Source organism: Lathamus discolor, chromosome 2 (genome assembly GCF_037157495.1).
Source record: "Lathamus discolor isolate bLatDis1 chromosome 2, bLatDis1.hap1, whole genome shotgun sequence".
Taxonomy (NCBI): Eukaryota; Metazoa; Chordata; class Aves; order Psittaciformes; family Psittacidae; genus Lathamus; species Lathamus discolor.
Window position 1 is genome coordinate 4,734,291 of NC_088885.1, and position 21,484 is coordinate 4,755,774.

General features: G+C 50.2%; 1 protein-coding gene and 1 long non-coding RNA gene across 2 annotated transcripts in view; one reads left to right on the forward strand and one right to left on the reverse strand.

Moving 5' to 3' along the window:
• Nucleotides 1–12,720, forward strand: part of TMC2 (transmembrane channel like 2) — a 33,980-nt gene extending 21,260 nt beyond the window's left edge. Inside the window, exons 15-20 of the mRNA XM_065669173.1 lie at nt 2,238–2,305; nt 3,016–3,255; nt 5,063–5,188; nt 8,832–8,910; nt 11,229–11,349; nt 12,467–12,720. Of these exons, the coding sequence (XP_065525245.1) occupies nt 2,238–2,305; nt 3,016–3,255; nt 5,063–5,188; nt 8,832–8,910; nt 11,229–11,349; nt 12,467–12,720 (888 nt within the window). The remainder of the gene's footprint in view (nt 1–2,237; nt 2,306–3,015; nt 3,256–5,062; nt 5,189–8,831; nt 8,911–11,228; nt 11,350–12,466) is intronic.
• Nucleotides 12,721–13,784: 1,064 nt separating this feature from the next.
• LOC136009098 (uncharacterized) lies at nt 13,785–20,358 on the reverse strand. The gene is made up of 3 exons (XR_010610328.1): nt 20,094–20,358; nt 19,946–20,003; nt 13,785–14,424 (listed from the first exon to the last, which is right to left on the reverse strand). It is a non-coding gene; the product is annotated as an uncharacterized LOC136009098 (long non-coding RNA).
• Nucleotides 20,359–21,484: the final 1,126 nt, after the last annotated feature.

A 21,484-nucleotide genomic window follows, 5' to 3' on the forward strand; every position in this document is an offset into this window, starting at 1 on the left:
AGACCTTCCTGTCTGCAATGGAGCAATGAGCATTTCCTTCCCCTCTCATGTACGCATAACACACAATAGTGCTGGACTCTTTGGTATTCATAAAGGCTACATTACCAAAGCAGACAGTACTGAAGCAGCATAAATACAGAAGAAAATAACCGGGGGGGGGGGGGGGGGGGAACCATTCTTTGCCCTAAGAAGTGACAAAATCAGATGGATTCAGACAGAGGTGGAAATACCTTGCAAGGTGACAGATACAGCAGTGCACCAGCTGCCTGGGCTCTCATACTGGGAGGGTTTCCAGGAGGGGTCTGGGGAAGAGCAAAGAGGAGGGCTTTGCAGGTATCGATAGGGGCCTGGTCAAGGAAGGGCAGGTGAGGCACAACAGGAACGTCGCTGCTTGTGGAGCTCTTTGCATTTCTTCTAGGGAAGGCAGAGGATGCTTCCCAAGATGGCTGAGAGATCTTAGAGCTTGGAGAACCTTCCTAGCAGCCAAGAAGCGTGAGATTGTTCCCACTTTGTGTGCTCACAGATCAAAGTCTATTGAAGCTTCTGGTTTCCTCCTGCAGGCCATGCCCTCCTCTCACTCTGTTAGCTGCCTTGGAGTATTTCTCTTTTAAGATGTTTCCTCTATGCAACCTTTATAAATACCTCATGGGGTTTTCGTCATTTTCAAGATCGCCATTGTACAAATAGCTGGAACTCTCTTCTGTCCTGCGGGCACTCCTTGGTGTATAAAAAGACCCCAAACATTTCCTGGACATCCATCCTCCACTTCTCAATGCAATTTAAAAGACCTGCTTTAGGGATTATTCCATGTTTCCTTCTTTCCTTTCCTTGGCATTTGGCATCAGCCTGTGCAGGCTGTGAGGTGATTCTGTACTGAGAAACAAACCACATGCCGGAGAGGGACTCTTCATCAGGGACTGCAGCAGCAGGACAAGGGGTGATGGGTTCAAACTGAAACAGGGCAAGTTCAGGTTAGATCTAAGGCAGAAGCTCTGCCCTGTGAGGGTGCTGAGGCGCTGGCACAGGGTGCCCAGAGAAGCTGTGGCTGCCCCATCCCTGGCAGTGCTCAAGGCCAGGTTGGACACAGGGGCTTGGAGCAACTTGGTTTAGTGGAAGGTGTCCCTGCTCATGGTTAGAACTGGATGATCTTCAGGTGCCTTCCAACCCAAAGCATCCTATGATTCTATGATTTGAAGTAGAAAGGGACTGTAATCAAAAGAACAAAGCAACCAGTATTTGCACCCATGCCTTCCCAAAGCTGTGAGCAGTCAGCAAAGCAAGACTCTGACCAGGCTCCTTTCCAGTTTTCATCATAAAAGACAAACATCTTAAACCTCAGCTTGATGAACTGCTGACAGTATTATGGACATGCACATTGTGTGAAAACCAGACATCCTGCACAGGGAATTTCAAACATATTCCCATCACTTTTTAGAACCATGTTTTCTGCATTGCAGTAAAAAAAAAGTCTTTTTCAATAAAATGCAAAAGAAAAATTTACATGTACTTTCATCTACCAAAAGTCAACTGAGTTTTGCGCGCAAAAAAAGCAGATCTATGTATAAGAAACAGTAGCTTCATCATAGGCAAATCTAGCAGAACACCGATGTATGAAACAAATGCTGCCAATAGGTTAGACCAGCCTGTTCTGCACACAACACCATTAGCACTCACGTCAGACAGGCTGCTCCATACAAAGCAATATCTTAACTACTTGCTTTCACAGCACAAAATGACACCCAGTACCCATCAGATCATGTATTCCCTCAGATTTGTCTCCCTCTGCCCTCTGTGTTCTGCAGCTGGGGACATGGATGCATCTGGTGTTGGCATTTCCCTCCAGCTCTTCGTTATCACCATTCAAACATTCAGTAGGGTAGAACTGCAGGTTTGTAGCCAGATACAGCAGCTGGAGTGTTAAAACCTAGTCCCATGCCATGGTTCCTTTGCTCACAGATGGTTTTGTATTAGCAAGAAGAGATAAACACAGAGCAATCCTAAGCACTTCCATATACCCTTGCAATTTTCAGCAAGCCAAGAGAGAAGCAGCAGCCCAGAGCATGATAGTTCCAAGTTCGCTTTCACTGCTCTGCTGCTGGTCACTCAAGCATTATGCACTCAGCAGGAGCCCTCCCAGAAATCCCTTTACAGCAGCTTTAAATAAACATCCTTATACCCAGCAGCAAACAATAGCAGGTACCTTTACCAACAGCACTCTCCTTTCTCTCCTCATGCAGCCATCCTATGCAGAGTTTGACATAAGCGGCAATGTCTTGGGCTTGGTCTTCAACCAGGGAATGATTTGGTAAGATACTTCCTTCCCCCCCGCCCCCTCGTTTGTGTTTTGCATCATTTAGAACACCTGCAAGTGGAGTTAGAAAGCTTCCAAACCAGCTGGAATAACCTTTGGGGTTTGGTTTCTCTGGTTGGCTTCCTGTGCAGAGATCAGAAAAGGGTTTGGAGGCACTGCCAGCTTCCACATCAATGCAAGGGGGGGAACGGAGGGGCACATCTCAAAACTGCCCCAAGCGAGGGCAAACAGGAGCTGCTAAGCCCTGCTGTGGCAGCACCAGAGGCAATAGGCAACAGCACAAAGCACCCTCACCTCCTCTGGGAGCAAGGTTTCCTGCCATGGACTGATAACTTCTGCCTGGTCCCCTACTACAGCATCTCTGCAGATTTAAGGGGTATCTCCATACTTGTGATATTCACCTGGCATTGCCCAAGTTATCTCCAAGAGATTTTTTTTGGTCACAAACTGACAAAATCTGTCATTGCAATCACTGAGGGATCAGAGATCTCACTGGTTCTCAATGCTTGATTACCTTACCCAAACATGGATGCAAGCGGCTTCTCCTCCGGAAGCAGAGGGGTAGCACAAGCCAGCATAGTCAGACTTCATTTGTGGGCAAACTTCACAGCATGAAAACTTGTTTTCCTCCTTCTGAGAGTAAAAAAAAACCTTCCTTCCAGCCTGTCAAAACCCAATCCCTTTCCTTCTTCTTTCCTTTTCAGGATGGGATCCTTTTACGCACCAGGGCTCGTGGGTATAAACGTGCTGCGCTTATTAACCTCCATGTATTTTCAGTGCTGGGCTGTTATGAGTAGCAATGTCCCTCATGAACGAGTCTTCAAAGCATCCAAGTCTAATAATTTTTACATGGGACTTTTGCTGCTGATCCTGTTCCTCAGCCTCCTGCCCGTGGCTTACACCATCATGTCCCTGCCTCCTTCCTTTGACTGCGGACCGTTCAGGTACTAGCAGTACACCACAAAGGCCATTGTTGTGCTCTGATACATGGGATTATGTTCATGAAGTTAATGAAATGCCTCCGTTCTCCATCTGGTTAAATCCTTATCAATGGGTTGTGCCCCACTGTGGGGTGCAAACAGTCATCTGGGAGCAGTGAACTGGCTCTGGGCTCCTGGCTGCTGTTCCCATCTTGGGAAGCATCCTCTGCCTTCCCTAGAAGAAATGCAAAGGGCTCCACAAGCTCCTCTGCTGCATGGTTCCTGCTGTTTTCCTAACACACAGCAATGAGAGCACCAGGCGAAGCAAGGGTGGGACGTCAGGGTGCAGCCCCTAGTACAAAAAGCAACAGGAACACCTCTAAGGTTATCTGGAACACTGTGGGAGCAAAATGGGACTAAAAACTATAACACCTTCCATAGAGCCAAGAGCTCCTACAGCATGAGATGCATTTTACAGGTTGAATTGTGTCAAATTCAGTAAATGTAGAATAAAAAATCCATAATAATAAATTAGAATTAAATATGATAGAATATATATAGAATAAAAATAGAAATGGATAGGTCTGAGCCCAAAGAGTTGCATCTTTAGGGGAAAAAAAAGGAAAAATGCCTATTTTGGGTTTTAATTAGGATAGAATCAGCACTTCATGGAGCATTCAGTGGACCGGATTAACATGCCAGTAAAGTCTAATTTGATTGAGTAATGCCATTTCCTGGGCTTGCTGAGCCTGACTCAGCAAGGAGCCAGCGTGGAACAAATTGTCCCTTTAAGACAGGTTATCCACTTGCTAGTGGGGAATGAAAACAGGAAGCTACAAAGCTCAGAGGAGAAAGCAAGAGCCCAAAATTCCCTCAGTTCCAGAACAAGGACAGGTGTCAATGAGCCACGTGGAAAGATCTGTCAAGAAACCTGCTGTACATCCGCTGTCATTTGGAGATGACTAATCTGCAACGTGAAACAGCTATTTCAATTCCTTATCAACCCTTCAAAAGCCACTCAGCCCCATCCAGGCCCTTGGCACACCGCTCAGCTTGACTGAGAGCTCAGCTCTCCTGAGCTGCAGGCACTTAATGAAGCTGGGATAGTGTCTAGCCAAGTTTGCCTTTATTGACTCCCACCATCAGGACACCTTCCTGAGCAGAATCCTGCAAGATCCCAGGAGGCACAAGCCTAAATATGAGGAATAGCTCCTGTAGGGGTGAACTCACAACCAAAGGGATGCTGGGGAGAGAAGGTCGATTACACAACCCAGCCTTTTCCAGATTTGCTCTCCTTTCATACGTAACACTCTCATCTGGTTTATCAATCCGGTTTGAAATGACTCTTTCACTGAGTTTCCTATTAAGCAATAATCACAGCTTGCTATTTCTGTCATTACTTAGCAGCTCTTCAAGTTGGCTCATCATTTCAGAAAGCTGGAATTTGCATATGGAAAGTCATCTCTATGAAAAGGCCATCTTTAACAAGATACTGAATAGAAATATAGGATAGGTCTGCAATCTGTAGATTTTTATACATTTCAGAGGGGTAAATAGAACTCATAAAGAAGCCACATGTGGGAATAAATGTATTCACTCCAACAGCAAGTTGGTCTAGCACAGATTATTCTCATAATCAATGGGGGTCAAGGAGGAATTGATGCTCCAATAGATAATATCAAATGAAGGCGGTTTAAAAACCTTGGTGGCCAACCACCAGCTGATGCTCTGAAAGACAGAGGAAGCATGCTACTTAGTGTTGTTAGATTAGGAGCTGTTTTGGCCCTCCAGGACATACCTATACTCCCTAACTGGCTGTTTGTCTTTCCAGTGGCAAGAAAAGGATGTATGAAGTCATTCAAGAGACCATTGAGCTCGATTTCCCACTTTTTGTTGCCAAGATCTTCAGCTATGTGGCAAATCCAGGACTCATCATACCTGCAATTCTGCTCATGGTGTAAGTTTTCCTTGCAGTATTATATGCCTGGCTGGGGGGAGGAGGTGGAAGAAAAGAGAAAAAGGATGGGATCCTAGTGAGGTCTAAATAGAGCTTCTGCTGAGATAACAGCCCAGATTAGGGCAGACACATGCTCGCTATCCCCTCACCTTCACCCAACCCAACTTACCAAAATGCGGTTACCTGATCCAATTGAACACAACTTTGCAGATGAAGCACATTGCTGAAAGAGGCCTCATGGAAATCAAAGCTGCCACAGCTTCCCTACAAGAAACCTTCAGTAGCGAGCAGGACACAAATGGACAGTCCCAACCTGATGCCTTTGGGAGAAACTATTTCTGTCACAACTGGTGGCATTTAGAGCACTGCTAAGCCAGGGCATTCAAAACTTACATGTTCCACAACTATGAAGAGGCATGGGGCTTGTTTAGGCTTGTGGGGTTCTTTTCTTTTTCCAAATAATACAGCTGGAATAACACAGCGTGGGCCACAGCCACCCCCTGCACCGCTCCAGGCTTGGGGCAGAGCGGCTGGAAACTGCTCATGGAAAAGGACCTGGGGGTGCTGATTGATGGAGCTGAACATGAGCAGCTTGTGCCCAGGCAGCCAAGAAGCCCCCAGCATCCTGGCCTGGATCAGCACCAGTGCGGCAGCAGGGCCAGGGCAGGGATTGTGCCCCTGTGCTGGGCACAGGTGAGGCTGCACCTCAAATCCTGTGTTCAGCTCTGGGCCCCTCACTGCAAGAGAGACATTGAGGGGCTGGAGCGGGGCCAGAGAAGGGCAACGGAGCTGGTGCAGGGCCTGGAGCACAAGTGTGATGGGGAACGGCTGAGGGACCTGGGGGTTCAGATGGAGAAGAGAAGGCTCAGGGGGACCTGATCGCTCCCTACAGCTGCCTGACAGGAGGTTGTAGTGAGGGGGGGTCGGTCTCTGCTCCCAAGGAACAAGGGACAGGACAAGAGGAACCGGCCTCAAGCTGCCCCAGGGCAGGTTTAGATGGAGCTGAGGAACAATTCCTGCCCCAGAGGGTGCTCAGGCATTGGAACAGGCTGCCCAGGGCAGGGCTGCAGGCACCGGCCCTGCAAGTGTTCACACAGTGTGGAGACGAGGCCTCAGTGCCATGGGGCAGTGGTGGCCTTGGCAGTGCTGGGAACGGTTGGACTGGATGAGCTTGAAGGGCTTTTCCAGCCTGGTTCATTCTATGGTTCTATAGAATTTTTTTGGTGCTGTCTGATCATTTCAGCTTAGAAACAACACTTAAATCTCCAGCACCTTCCGCAGAACTAAGGCCAGGGCAGTCCTTTCTTTTTAAACACATATTTTTGGCATTGTTCTTGAGATTTCCATGGCTATCAAAATAATGGGAAAGCTGTGACCAAATTCTATAGGCAGCTCTGAACACTCCAGACTAAACAGGGGGAGACAGAGAGAGGGTTGGGGAGTGTATTACATCTGCTTGCCTGCTGTCACTCTTCTTTAGGCAGCCACAGACAGTAGAAATGGGCCTCTTGGGCAGTGTGACCCTTCACTTTGAACAGGTTACACTGAAGAAAACACCATTAAATCAAATCAAATCCAAGTTCCCACATTACAAAATTCCAAGAAGAAACAGATTGAGAAAGATCCCGACCAAACTGACAATTCCATGTCATCCCTCTACCTGCCTTGCACTACAGAGCCTTGGGCAACCTGGATGGAACTGGATGATCTTAAGGTCCTTTCCAACCCAAACCAGTCTGGGATTCAACAACAGGCAGGTCAGGGGACAGCACAAATCCAGTTTATCTATTGAAGAGACACCTTTTATCACCCCTTCCCAGTCTGGGCTAGTCCCACACCACAGCCATCCTATCTGTCCATCTCTCTTCAAGATGCCAATTTGTCTGTGCCCCGAATCTCTCTGCAAACTGAGCGATCCCCCCCTACATCCACACTACCCAAACCACCCCGTTTCCCACCCAGCTACACTGTGTGGCCTTTGAGGACAGTAGATAGTTATGATTTCCAGTCATTCAGCAACCAGGAGAGCCACAGCCCTAAAAGAAGTGGTTGCCCCCATGGACAAGTCAGACCTACAGCCCCATTGCAGTAGATCTTGCATGCCCCAAGAGCATCAGGGGTATTGCAGAAGTGCTGCTGTCTATGTGCACACAAACTTCTCCTGGGGTAATCCAAGACGAAACCATAGATACCATGCAAGGATGTTTCCCAAGGCTTGGGTCCTTGTCTGCTCTTGGAAATCTCTCAGTTGAGGGAATTACATCCCAGTAAGTCCCCAGTTTCCTGCCTACTCCCTGAAAGTCTTCAGCTTGTGCTGTGGTGCAGACAGGTAGACAATAATAATAATTTCCAAGAGGTTTTTGAGGGTCAGAGAGCCCAGATCACCAAGACTGGCTTTTGGGTTAATACTAGGCAAAAGAAACCAAACGTCTGCCCTCTAGACAGACCTCTGCAAACAGCCTCAAGAGAGGTCATCCTAAGTACCCCTTCCTGATCTCCCACCTGGAAACTGATATGCCAGGACATAGTGCTTTGATGGGCTCAGCATCTGACACTTTGCTGACAGAATCCTCAAGCCTGGTTTGAAGATGCTGAACCTGGGCTGAAGCCACACAAGCAGATGTGAGCTTACAGGAAACCTTTATTCTTTTATAGATTCATAAAGTCTCAGACTGGTTTGTGTTGGAAAGGAGCTTAAAGCTCATCCAGTTCCAACCCCTGCCATGGGCAGGGACACCTCACACCAGACCAGGTTGCTCCAAGCCCCTGTGTCCAACCTGGCCTTGAACACTGCCAGGGATGGGGCAGCCACAGCTTCTCTGGGCACCCTGTGCCAGCGCCTCAGCACCCTCACAGGGAAGAGCTTCTGCCTTAGATCTAACCTGAACTCGCCCTGTTTCAGTCTGAACCCATCACCCCTTGTCCTGTCGCTACAGTCCCTGATGAAGAGTCCCTTTTCGGCTCACCTTTCAGCTCCCTCGAGCCTGGCTCAGTTTTCCCCTGGCTTTTGACATGCCCTTCTCAGCAGAAGAAGGGATTGAAACAAAAGCCAGTGGCTCTGCTCTGACCTGGCTTCTGCTTTCCCTCAGTTCCAGTCTCTGCTCCCTCCTGACGGCCCCTTTCCAGTACGCAGGAAGCAGCTGGTCCTGAAATGAGGAGCACTGTGCCTTGACCAATATGCTTTTCAGGTGGAGGTTCAGGGCCCTGCTCTGCCACCATTTTCCTGTTTTCCTAGGTTTTTCCGAAGGTCCCTCTGTAACCTGCTTTGTCACCCAGGCCAGGGTTTTCCTTTCAGCCATGTGTTTTATCAGCAGAGTTGGTTTTCAAGGCTGGTGCCTGGTTTCAGCAAGGCTGGCGCAAAGGAGGCAGAGGGAGCCCATGGCCTGCCCAGGTGGAGGCAGGAGGGCAGGATGCTCATTTTTCTTTTGCTTGAGCAGAGCTGAGCTGCTGGGCTGGCTCAGCCCATCTTAGCTGATCACGCTATGGGATTCTTCCTAAGCCTTGAGCCTCTAAAAAGCAGTTTGGAGACAGCCTGTGGGAAAACTCAGTGTTAGAATATAGCCAGAAACTTAAATCTTCCCTCCTTATGGGACTTTCTCTCTGCCCCGGCCCTATCACTACAGCAATACATCTGGTTTTGTAGCCTTGCCATCTATTACCTGAACGCCGTGGCTGAAGCGTACCAGCGCGCCAATGCAGAGCTGAAGAAGAAGATGCAAATGGTAAGCATTGACCTGGCAAAGCCATCTTGGAGAAACTACCATGTACCTCAAGTCTGATGGGCAACATGTGCTTTTAAATTGCTCTTCACTTCTGCACACATTAGTAACACAAGGGGGAAGAGGCATTTTATGCTTGGTCAGTCATCTCTTATGGCATTTAATGGCTAATTGCATAGAGCGGTCACATCCTGTAATAGGTTGCTATGTCGTACATCAAAACCACAGTGAGTTTTCCCCTAAACTGCACTTTCCACCTACAAAAATAAGTTCAAGTAATGTTTTGGAGCCGGAGATTTCCTAGGGACAATGATAAGCCTATGAGAACCACAGCCAGAGTCTGCACAAGCTGAAAAGCAAAGAGCCATAAATAACAGCATGGCAGTAACGTTCTTTACCAGTAATTCTCCAAGCACTTTACAGCGGAGGCTGGTGACTGTCTCTGCCAGACAGAAGGGAAAGACAAGATACAGACAGATGCAATGACTCAAATTAGCAGGGTAGGATTCGGACCTCATTATATCTAGAACTGAGAAGGGATGCAACAAGTAGAAGACTACAAGGCAGGGACACCTCAGTTAATATGAATGAGGTCTGGCAGCAGAATACCTGCAGCAGAAGCACAGCTCTGCTTAGACAATGTGTCTCAATGAGAAACAGCAAAGCTGTCCTACTACCAGAGCCTGTGCTGGTCTAGCAGCACCAGTTTTCCCCAGAGCTTTACTTGTGGGTCTCTAACCCTATGCTGTTTTGTACTGTATAAATGTGTCTAAAGTGCCAAGTCTTGCATCAGGAAAAGAAAAGATGCCACCAAAACCTGGTATCAGACATTTTACTGATACAGGGCATCATCCAAGCTAAGGAAGCAATGACATATAGAATCATAAAATCAACCAGGTTGGAAAAGCCCTTTAAGCTCACCCAGTCCAACCGTTCCCAGCACTGCCAAGGCCACCACTGACCCATGGCACTGAGGCCTCGTCTCCACGCTGTGTGAGCACTTGCAGGGCCGGTGCCTGCAGCCCTGCCCTGGGCAGCCTGTTCCAATGCCTGAGCACCCTCTGGGGCAGGAATTGCTCCTCAGCTCCATCTAAAGCTGCCCTGGTGCAGCTTGAGGCCGTTTCCTCTTGTCCCATCCCTTGTTCCTCCGGAGAAGAGCAACACATTACAGAAAGCAGAGATCAGTGCGACATTAAAAGTGAGGATGTCAGCACTGAGAAATGAGACTCCATAAATTACATCCGAATGCTCAAATTCAGAACCATCCGTTTCTGAATAGTTCACGTGCTCATGCACTTGGCTTAAAATAAGGGCTTGGTGCACAAGGCATCCTCAAGTATTGCAGGAGTTGAACATGTGCTACAGCACACTTGGACTTATGGGCATGTAGTCCACCTCATGCTGCACAAACCTGTTGTGATCACGGTTTAAGGGAGCTCAAGCCCTCAAGCCGGGGTCCTGGTATCGACCAAAGGAACAGCACAGTCCCCCTGCTCAGGAGCGAAGGATGGGAGCTGCCCAGTCATGGCAGGGGTGCTCAGCAGTTGGAGCCCACCACAGACCCCTATATGATGACCTGCGGAGCTCAGAGGGATCTGCTGCAGCTGCCCCCAAAGTCTGGCAGCTTTGCCAAATGGCTGTAGCAAGGCCACAGCCGCTGCCTTGCATTCCATGGCCCCAGCACACAGCTTCCTCCATTGGCAGAGCACACTTCTGGGAGGGGAGATGGAGATGGAGGGGATCCCATCAACACTTTCTCACTGCAAAAGAGGGGGCAGCCTCTCCCTTCCCCATGCAGAACCCTTAGTGTGAGCAAAACCAGCCCCTGGGGTACTTTCCTCCCCCTGCCACCCAGAAGGAAGTCTTTTGAAGACCTAAACGTATACAAGTAAACCCAAAGACATCCCTACAGCCTATCCCCATGCTGCTGTGCCTTCCTCCTCTTCCTCTGGCATTTAGCACTCCTTCGCAAGAGGTACACATTTAAACCGACCCAAAACCCCAAGGAGAGCAGACTGGCAGTTCCAGAAACACACAGACAGCCTGGCACCCCTACATCACATTGTCAGCAGGCGCTCTGCCCCAACAGCAGCAGAGCCGTTGCTTCCCAAGCTCTCAGTCCTGCCTAGACCTACTTCCTTTCCCTAAAGCCCTTGGAGTCCAGACCAAGATTCAGCACCTTGAACTTGGCAAAGGGATTGCATTTATATATATATATATATATAACACACACTTAGCAAGGCCAACCCTGATGTCAGGCCACCTTTTCACGGGTTATATCTGCGGTTTCAAACTAAACCCAATGGTTTTTATTGCTGCAGCAACGCGAAGAGGAGAAGAACAAGAGAAACAACAAAGCCAGCGCTAATCCCATGATGCAAGACCTGGAGGATCTATTTACACCAAGCACAAAGAATGAAAGTCACCCCAAGCAAGGAGAAGGTAAAAACACATCCACACACCCCAACACCTCTGAAAATGCTCCTTCGGACACCAGACTGGCTAAGGATGGAGAAACTGGAGTGCAATGCATTTGTAAGGGATGGGATAAGTATAACTAGCACAGATTTTGTCCCCTTATAGAGTCCATGGAGGAAGGGCAAGTTTTTAGACTTGATTATGTCTCACACAGGCTTATCACAGTGTGCGAACTGTAGTCCAAAGTTCTGATTCATATTCCAGCTATTAACCATGGCGGTCATGGAAGCAGCAGTTCATTCTAGGAACAATACTGGAATTCCAGCATTGTTTTTGCGCTGATGAGTTGAGCCTGGCACTGGATTTTCTCCAGATTGAGGAATTTCATTGAAGAATCCATTAGGAATGAGGCAGTAGCTTTTTATAGGACTGTGTTGGTCTTAGAGCAAATGAATGCTGTAAGCTGTGCTGCGGGGGTCCATGGCTGGGCAGAAGGCTGCAGGAGGAGACGTTGGCACCTGCGTTTGGGCACTCTCAAGGAATTCAGATCCTCCAGGCATGGTCTGAACCAGCCATTTCCTGACCCGGGGCCTCCTGCTCTCATCTGCGAGAAGCAGTGCAACACATGCGAAAGGTGTGGATTTTATCCTGATGCAGCCAAGAAAAGCAGCCTAGTGCTACCACAGCCCTCTCGCGTTTAGAAGGGCTGTTTCTTGGAGAGGCCAAGACAAGCTGCAAAGTTCAGGCTGACCCAATACAGATTCCCCTCAGAGAAGACCCAGAGCACTCGTTTAGATGCAAACAGTGCTGGCAGCATCGTAGGTGCATTGGAAATAAAGACTAAAACCAGCAATTACCCATGACCGCCATGTGGCTAGAGGTGTGCCAGCAGGGCCGGCAGGACTGTCACCTCTTATAAACGCATCAGCAGGAACCTGCAGAGAGGGCTCGGGCAGCACAGGCACATACTGGCTGTTGGCCACGGGCTAACGGTCTTAGTTATGGCTTCTTCACTCAGACACTCAAACAGTAATAGCCAGACACTGGAGTCATTGCCCATAGGAGAAACAGCAGCCACTGGGGAGGGGAAGAAAGGCAGCGCTTGCCCTCAAGAAAATAACATCCATAATCTTCCTTCTAGACAGGAAAAGAGAGCCTCCTCATGGAAACAGCCCTGTCGGGACACAGGGCAAAGCAGCAGCCCTGGATGGCAGCCCCATGCCTGGTGCGAGAGGAGCAGCGTTCACCCCACCGCCGCACGTGCTGGTGACACAGCCGCTGACGCTGGGGGTCCGCGCACCTTACCCTGGCCAGCACAGGCCAAGGGGGCACCCCTTGGGACCAGTCCCTGCCAGGGGGAGAGGGCAGCCACGCTACCCACATGCTCCTCGCTAAGCTCAGTGATGTTCCTCCTGTTTGACATGGAAACAGAGGTGCTGCGTGAACTGCTGTAGACTTAGTAGGAAATGATCACTCTGTGTTGGTCATCCCCTCGTGATCATCTCTTTCTATCTAACACTATCTAAACCAGCTTTGTTTGGAAGCTTAATAGCACTTTGGAGTTGTAACCCTGAACGGCTGTGCTGGTTTTGAGCACAGAGGAAAAGGGAGGAAGTCAGGATGAAAATCAGCTGAGCTACTACATACCGAGCACAGCCCTGTGGCCCCTCACAGCAGCACACTGAGTTCACTTGGTGGTGCAAGTGCTTGCCAGTCCTTTCAACGGCTTCTTCAGTTAATAAAAGTAGTGCAAGCTCATGTGTCATCTCAACAAAGGGTGTTGGTTCTTTTGCTGTCCCTCTACCTGAGGAATTAAGTGTATGTGAGTGTCTGTGTCCAGCTGCATGGCAGCCACCACTAGGAGTAGAGGACCCCTGCTAGACCAGCACAGGAGGAGGTGTTGTCAGCAGCATTTTGTCCATCGTGACATCTTTCTTTCCAGTCTGCCACCTCCAAACTCTCATCTTTTTGTTCCAAGCCCACTGTGTACCTCACCACTGCTTTCCACAGGCTCCTCTTTTGCTCCTCTTTTCATAGTCCATTGTCAGCTTACACCATTATTTCAGTCCTTAGATAGAGAATCACAGAGTCATTATAGTTGGAAGGGCCCTCTGGAGATCACCCAACGCCTGCCAAGGCAGGGCCAGCCAGAGCAGGTCACACAGGAATGTGCCCAGGTGGGTTTGGGATTTATCCAGAGAGGGAGACTCCACATACCCCTGTGCAGCCTGTTCAGCGCTCTGACACCCTCAGTGTGAAGAAGTTCTTCCTCATGCTGAGGTGAGACTTGGTGTGTGTTAGTTTATGGCCATTGCTCCTCATCCTATTGCTGGGCATCACTGGGAAGAGTCTGGCACCATTCTCCTGGCACCCACCTTTGAGATACTGATCTGCATTGATGGGATCCTCCCAACCTAGTAACACCACGCAGCACAACTAAGAGACTAGAAGTGCTTTGGCCTAGTCTCTGATTATAACTAGCTGGGAATTTCTGGTACAATTGAAGGATCACATCTTCCAGATCTACAGAACATCCCAGGACTCCATGCAGGACTTCCCTGGGTTGATTTGCTCTTTCACATCTACAGTTTCTTCCTGTTGTTGACACAAACCCATCTGGGACAGTTTAGATCACCTGTAGGAAACCATTCCATGATCCTATGTGTTTTCCTCCATAAAGTTTTCTGTAACAAATAAACTCCTGTTCCTCAGCAAAACCAAATCCATAAGTATAGCCAGCAGCATCCCATTGCAGCTGGGAGAGTTGGGAATAAATGCTCTCACCTTAAATTTTCCCACTAAATGCCACAAATCTTCTCCTATATGCTCAGGAGAGGAAACTCAGTAGCGTAATTCTCCTCTATGGCTTGACAGAGCACAGAGCATTTGACCTTCAGTCTGGGAATATCCGCCTTCGAGGAGCTGGGCAAAGGGGTCCAGTTAGGACCACTAAGGCAGGTTGGGAATAGGATTCTGCTTTTCAGGTCCAAACCAACGAAAGTATTGGGACATCTGATTCCCCATAGGAACTAAAAGGACATTCCTCTGAGCTGGGTCTCGCAGAGAAGGTCCTGTCTTGCCTCTTTGCTGTGAGAGCTGCTGATGCAGCACAGTTTTGTTGCCACCCCTGCACCTCTGTCTGCAGAGACACCCAGCCACTGGACCGGATACAAGTCAGACAGGAGGTGGCTTTTTTAGGGAGAAAGAAGCTGTTGTCCCCATTCTTCTGCACACGTGTCCATAGAAAATACAGGTCAGAAAGTTGGGATAAACCTTTGCCAACTTGCCCATCCATAAGGATGTCACGGAAATGACACAGTGCCCTGATCTCACCCCGGCCAGCCTGCCCTGCAGACTGGTACCCTAGGGAATGGCTGCATAATGAGGAATAGGATTTCCTTCCTCTTAGCACCTCATCTCACATTAAAACACGATTTGGAAAGGGGAGATGTGGCTTCAGATCTCACTCACCTCTGCAAGAAAACAGAAGGGGGCTGAAAACTTGCATGTGCATACGTGTGTGCACACATGGAAGAAGAGGAGGGAACATGACTCTGTAACGTTTACTTATTTGCACAAGGAATGTAAAGGGAACGAGAAACATTATGAAGAAGCCATAGAGAACTGCAGACAGGTTTAGAAGACTTGGAAAGCAGACTTAAACCAGATAAGTAACTATTCAAGGATTTGAATGCTCTCTGAATCAAGCCCCCCGAGACCTACAATAATACTGAGCCTTACAAAGCGCTTTGCTCTGGAGCACACAACTGCCCATTAGCTAAGTAATCTTTCCAGGTATGCTCATCTCTAATTATTATACATTAGGTTCACTCCTTGATCAATGCCTTTGCAAGCTCAGAGGCTTCAGGATACAAGGGTGCCGGTATCAGCTAGACAATGATTTCTGCAGACCAGTGAGCAATTGTCTTCCTCAACTCCAGCTCACAAGAGGGCTCTCTGTTAGGGCACAACAGTTGTGAAGGGTGTAAAAATGTCAACCCTTGGCCTTCATATTACCCACAAATGATTATTTGCCTCTCTGAGTTTTGAGCCTATTTAACAGTTACTTACATCAACAGTCCCTCCCCAGCATCCCTATAGCCCCCCTCCAGTATCTGAAGGAGGCCTATAGGGATGCTGGGGAGGGACTCTTCATCAGGGACTGTAGTGACAGGACAAGGGGTAATGGGTTAAAACTGAAACAGGGGAAGTTTAGATTGGAGATAAGGAGGAAATTCTTTCCTGTGAGGGTGGTGAGGCACTGGAATGGGTTGCCCAGGGAGGTTGTGAGTGCTCCATCCCTGGCAGTGTTCAAGGCCAGGTTGGATGAAGCCTTGTGTGGGATGGTTTAGTGTGAGGTGTCCCTGCCCATGGCAGGGGGTTGGAACTGGGTGATCTTAAGGTCCTTTCCAACCCAAACCATTCTGTGATTCTATGACCTGGAGGTTAAACTCCACAAACTCATTAGAGTAGTCAGCAGCTGGAATGCTGTGTTCAAAAGGTTTTGGTAAAAACGAAGGAAATATCTGTATTTCTATATAGCAGGGGGGTTGGAACTGGATGATCTTGAGGTCCTTTCCAACCCTAACTATTCTATGATTCTATGATATATACCTATATAGAAATATATAGATAGAAATCTATTCTGTCTCTATCTATATATTAATTCCTTTGTTATTCTTCACACTGAAGCCTTGCTTTCAAACAGGCAACTCCCATGGGCATCAGTTTTCAGTCTGTGCAGTCAGACACAGCCTGGAAAGACTGAGCACCTGCGCAGTGTTCCTCATGAACGGGCATCTCAGCAACGTAGAAAGGAAAACCTGAAAGGGCAGCTCTGCAAAACACACGTGGCTGAAGTGGGGCTGTGAAAGGGATGCCAACACGCACCCTTCTCTGAGGGTCAGTCACCCAGCTCTTTCATCCTGTGCTTGGCTGTGGTGTGAGACAAACTGCTTTCACAGTGAACGGAAAACAGCAGGCACCGCTAAACAGGCCATAAAGCCAGAAAAGTGGCCCAAATATCTTATGTGTATGCAAAGAATGGAGTGATTTTGCATTCAGAAGCATAATACTGAGGCCTTGGCTTCTCCAAAGCGGAAAAAAAGTCAGCTTTTCACTCCTAAGTCCCTTCCAAAATAGAACTTTGAAAGAGCTGAGCCTGCATTTTCAGGCCAGGAGAGAAAGGGAACAAGCATTGCACACTGTCACCGCTGACAGCATCCTGTTCTGATAGCCTCGCTCGCTCCAGACAAGACTGTTGTGTTAAGCCCTCTTTCATCCATTCCTGTAGCTGACCCTGCACTTACACAAAGCCATCTCTCCCACATCTTGAACCTTTACAGCCTCAGGACCGGCACCTTGCTCAAAACTCCGAGCTACAGAGGTCTCGTGTATAACCCAGCTCCCTTCTTCCTCGAGACCTTCGCTCTCTTTTGTCACACAGCGCTGCTCATGGCAGGGGGAGAAGGGGTTCCTCATAGCAGTCACAGGGCTCCTCATACCAGTCATACCAATTGGCAAACCAGAGCTCTGGGGAGGGATTTCTGGTTTCCTTCAAGGTGCTGAGGAGGGGCATCATCTGCACATAGAATCATAGAACAGTTAGGGTTGGAAAGGACCTCAAGATCATCCAGTTCCAACCCCCCTGCCATAGGCAGGGACACCTCACACTAAACCATCCCACACAAGGCTTCGTCCAACCTGGCCTTGAACACATCTCATCTAAAGAAACCTCTCGGCAACAAAGAGGCTCCACGCACCACAAGAGCCATCACAGGGATAGGGGCCACTGGCTCCTGCACCCGCTGAGACACTTCCGCCATCGGATCCGGGCAAGGAACACAACCAACAGCCATTTCCCCAGGCCCGGAGACAATGCCTGGTGATGGAGACCGTGTGTTTGCAGCTTATCCCACCCCACAAGACGCGCTGCTCAGCAACGCCTCCGTGGCTTTCCTACTGGTGAAGATGCACTGAAGCTCCACCTGATGCCCTGCAGGCCCCTGGCGTGACCCCATCAGACCATGGGTGCAGCAGGTTGCCCACCTCTCTGCACCCCAGTGTGCTCGGACCCCTCTGTACAACGATACCAGGTGCTTTTGCTGCTGCCAAAGCAGGTTGAATGGGGACCCTTGAAGCCTGACCTTACTACATCGCCAAGCCACGGCTCTGCCAAGCAGCAGTGTCCTGACGACAGAAATGAAGAGCTCACCAGAAAGCCTTAAGGAGTGATGCCCCCAGTTCCAATTCGTGCCGCCTGCAGCGTTAGCAGCTCCGCAGCCTGGCAGCCGTGGGGATTTTCTTCTCTCTGTCACGCTCTCCTTGCTGCTTGCCTAAGCCCCAAGGCAGCAGCTCGGCCTTTGACAAGGGGCAGCCCGGTTCCACCTGCAGGCAAGGCTTCAGCGCTCACAAATGCTCAGATACAGTTTTTCCTCAGGGGAAAAGGCAACTCTGGAAAGCAAGGGTTTCCGACACCGGCCCATTCCTCGCACAACACAGGCGCCATCGCTGAATCAGAAGTCAGCGGCGTGTTTTAAACGAGCTATACCGACACAAAGCTGATGCAGGGAGGCTTGGCTTTGCTGCTCTCCTTCATTTCCAGTCATAAGGCCCAGCTCCCTGGGTCCCCTTCAATTCAGCCATCCATAGACCAGCAAAACCAGCGGTGGACGTTGTCTCAGAGTCTGAAACGGGTGCCATGCGGTGCTGCCCAGGAATACCTGCCTTCCCCGCGCGCTCAGCAAACGGAGGGAGAAGAGCCCACCGGCACGCAGGGATGGACAGACAGATGCCATCTCCCAGTAGGCAAAAGCTACCATCAGCATCAACCCCCCCGGAAAGGCCGTACGGGCATACCGAAGGTGGCAGAGCAGCCAAGAAGGAGAGGGGCAATCACAGAGGGTCTCTCCCACCTCATGGAACGGTTTGGGTTGGAAGGGACCCTCAAAGCTCATCCAGTCCAACCCCCTGCAGTGAGCAGGGACATCTTCAACCAGATCAGGTTGCCCAGAACCACATCCAGCCTGGCCTGGGATGTCTCCAGGGATGGTTCATCCACCACCTCTCTGGGCAACCTGTGCCAGGGTTTTACCACCCTCATTGTACAGAATTTCTTCCTCACATCCAGCCTGAACCTCCCTCTTTTAGTTTCAAACCATCACCCCTTGTCCTGTCACAACAGGCCCTGGTAAAAGGTCTCTCCCCATCTTTCTTATAGCCCGTTTTAGGTACTGAAAGGCCACAAGGTCTCCCTGGAGTCCTCTCTTCTCCAGGCTGAACAACCCCAGCTCTCTCAGCCTTTCCTCACAGTGGAGCTGCTCCATCCCTCTGATCATTCTGTCCCTCCTCTGGACCCTTTCCAACAGGTCCACGTCTTCCCTGTGCCGAGGGCTCCAGAGCTGGATGCAGTGCTCCAGGTGCAGTCTCAGCAGAGCAGAGCAGAGGGGCAGCATCCCCTCCCTCGCGCTGCTGGCGACCAGACCCAGGCAGGAAGGTGATGCTGGACACAAGAGCCCAGCTCTGCTCCCCGAAGCTCCTGCCCAGGGGAACTGGAGTGGGATCGAGCATCATTTAACCCACTTTGCAGGGGGCTTGGCCCCAGCAGATGGGTTAGAACCCAGCAGCCCTGCGCCCACCGCTGCTGCACAGGAGCAGCGAAAGGGCTTTGCAAAGGAACAGCGGCAGGATGCTAAAGCAGGAATGGAGGCGAGGAGAGCTCCTCTGGTGGGAGCCCAGTGGTGCTTGCACGGGCTGCCGGTGCTGCCTGTCTGCAGGCAACGTGGGAAGGGGAAAAAATAGCTTCAGCTCAGCTGAGGATGGAATAAGAGCAACCATAGCAGCGTGGCACCGTTACCTGGGCGGCTCGAGGGGGCAAAGCAGCACAGCGTGCAGAGCACGTTAGTGGGAGGTGGAACATTGATAGCAACCCGTTCTAACAGGGATCAGCAGCTGCAGAAGCATCCCAGGCTGTTGTGTCCTCCCCTTTTCCCCACTCCCCCTCCCTCAAAGCAAAGCTGTTCAGAGAAAGCAAGGCCACTTCTGCCAAAGGCTGCAGATCCAAACCTCCCTTTAACTGAGACAGATTTCACACGTACGGGCCTTTTGGGTTGGTTTGGGGGGGGTTTTATGGCTAGCAGCTGCAGTGAATAATTTAGTGCCCAAACAGATGTTTAGGAGCTTCAAAATATGAAGGTTATTATCAGGTCTCTTTAGATCAAGTAATGGGAGGGCTCAAGGCCAGATAGAGGAGGGGGAACCAACTCAATGCTTGAGCACCTACCGCAACAGCTAAGCCAACCCCAAGCCTCAGCAAGGAAAGAGGCAGCTGGTCCATCCCCCGTTCCCCTCCTGCCCCATGGGGAGCACTCATTGCTCTTATTAGCAGGAGAGCCCCAGGAGCCTCTAACTGCAGGGCCTTACAGCAGCCCTTGTGTCCCGGGAAGCACACGAGCTCACATGTGCACACCAAGTCTCTTCCCAAGCTGCAGCCAGCCAAGAGATGCTCTGCTCTAACACAGCTGCCCCGCAAGGGACACGAGGGGGGAAGGTCAATCCGTACCTTTGGAATGGTGGAAGATTCAACATAAGGATTAAATGAACACAAAAGGTTGGCACTTACTTAACAGAGCAACCTCCGGAACCCAGACCCCAGGGCAGCAGAACCAGCACGGGCCAACCTGTGGGCACAACAGAGCAGCTCGTCCACAGAGCGCTTGTCCCACCTGGGTACCACGCAGCGCTGATAACTTGCAGCATGGGGAGCTCACAGGGTTCCATAGCACAGGCCTCAGGTGGGACATTCGAACGGAGTTCCTGCTTCCCTCTTCGAGGTGTGGCTCCAGAAATCCCAGTTCTCCTCCTGGAACACAACCACACATGTGCTGCTTTCTCAGAGGGAAAAGAAGGCTTTAAACAAAGCGCAGAAGCATCCTGGGAGTCACGGAGGGATCCAGGTCATGCTTAAACAAACCAAATCAAGACTTAAAATCAAGCTCCAAACTTCCCAAAGGATTGAATGCTTGGAATCAGAAACATGAGCTGCCAATGGAGAGCATCAGCTGCCTGCAGCAGTCAAAGGGGGCTTGCCCCACCAAGCCAAGAAGAGCCAACAACCTCGTCACTCCTACCCCACCCCACTCCTTATGAGCAAGGGGGAGGAGATGCTCCAGCCCCTCACTCCTGAGGCTCATAAAGCCTTACCCAGCTGGGAGCAGGCTGTGGCACAAAGGAGCCTTCAGAAGCACTGAGGAGCTTGGTCTTGTGGGTGATCTTGCCCCTCAGATTAGAGCCTCTAACAGCCAAATCAGTGAAGGAAAATGGTGCACTCTGATTCCCTCTCTACACATGCTCCTTGCTGTTTCCCTAGATAAGCAAAGCCAATGGGTGCAATGAGTTGGGTACCTGTGAGCTGTACTAGGGACAAGCCACTCTAGAAATGCTGCAAGCAATAAGGCAGGCAAGGGTGGGTGAGCATCTTCATCTAGGAGCGCTGTGTTGCTCTGCACTGAAAGCCAGCAGCATCCCACACTTGCTCCCTTAGGGAAATTAAAAGCAGCTGAGCGTGGAGGCAAGTTTAACACCCAGACACATAGAGAACAGCACAGGGTCTGGGTTGGGGTTTTTGTTTTGACCCCTGTGAGGGGGTGGCACCATCCTGCTGCAGGGAAGTCAAAAGCCTCAGTGGGACCAGCTCTGCTCCCACTGCAAGAGATGGAGCCAGGCGCTGAAGATGCATCAGGCCCCGCAGCCAGGGGCTTTGCAGTGAAGTCTCTCCTGCAGCACCGAATAGCAGCTGGGATGTTTAGGAGGGCAGGGAGTCACCTCAAAAAGGCTCAGGTGTGCTCACAAAGCAGCTTTCGGCCGTCCTTCCCCTCTGTCCTGCTCCCTGGCCGCCAGCAGCAGTGGCAAGCGGACAAACCAGGAGTAACAGCCCCATCTACCGGGACCTCGGAAACGATCCTCACCCCGGCGCTTGGCAGCCGTGCAGCCCAGCGCCCTCAGCATCCTCCTGATACCTGCCCGGTCGGAGCGGTGCTCCGAGGGTTGCGTGCCCGCAGGAGCCCACGTCTGTCAGCATGCCCGTGTCCGAGAGCAGCGAGAGGCAGGTAGGGTCATCCTCACCTAGCTCAGACCCAAAAGGCAAATAGAGAACCATAGA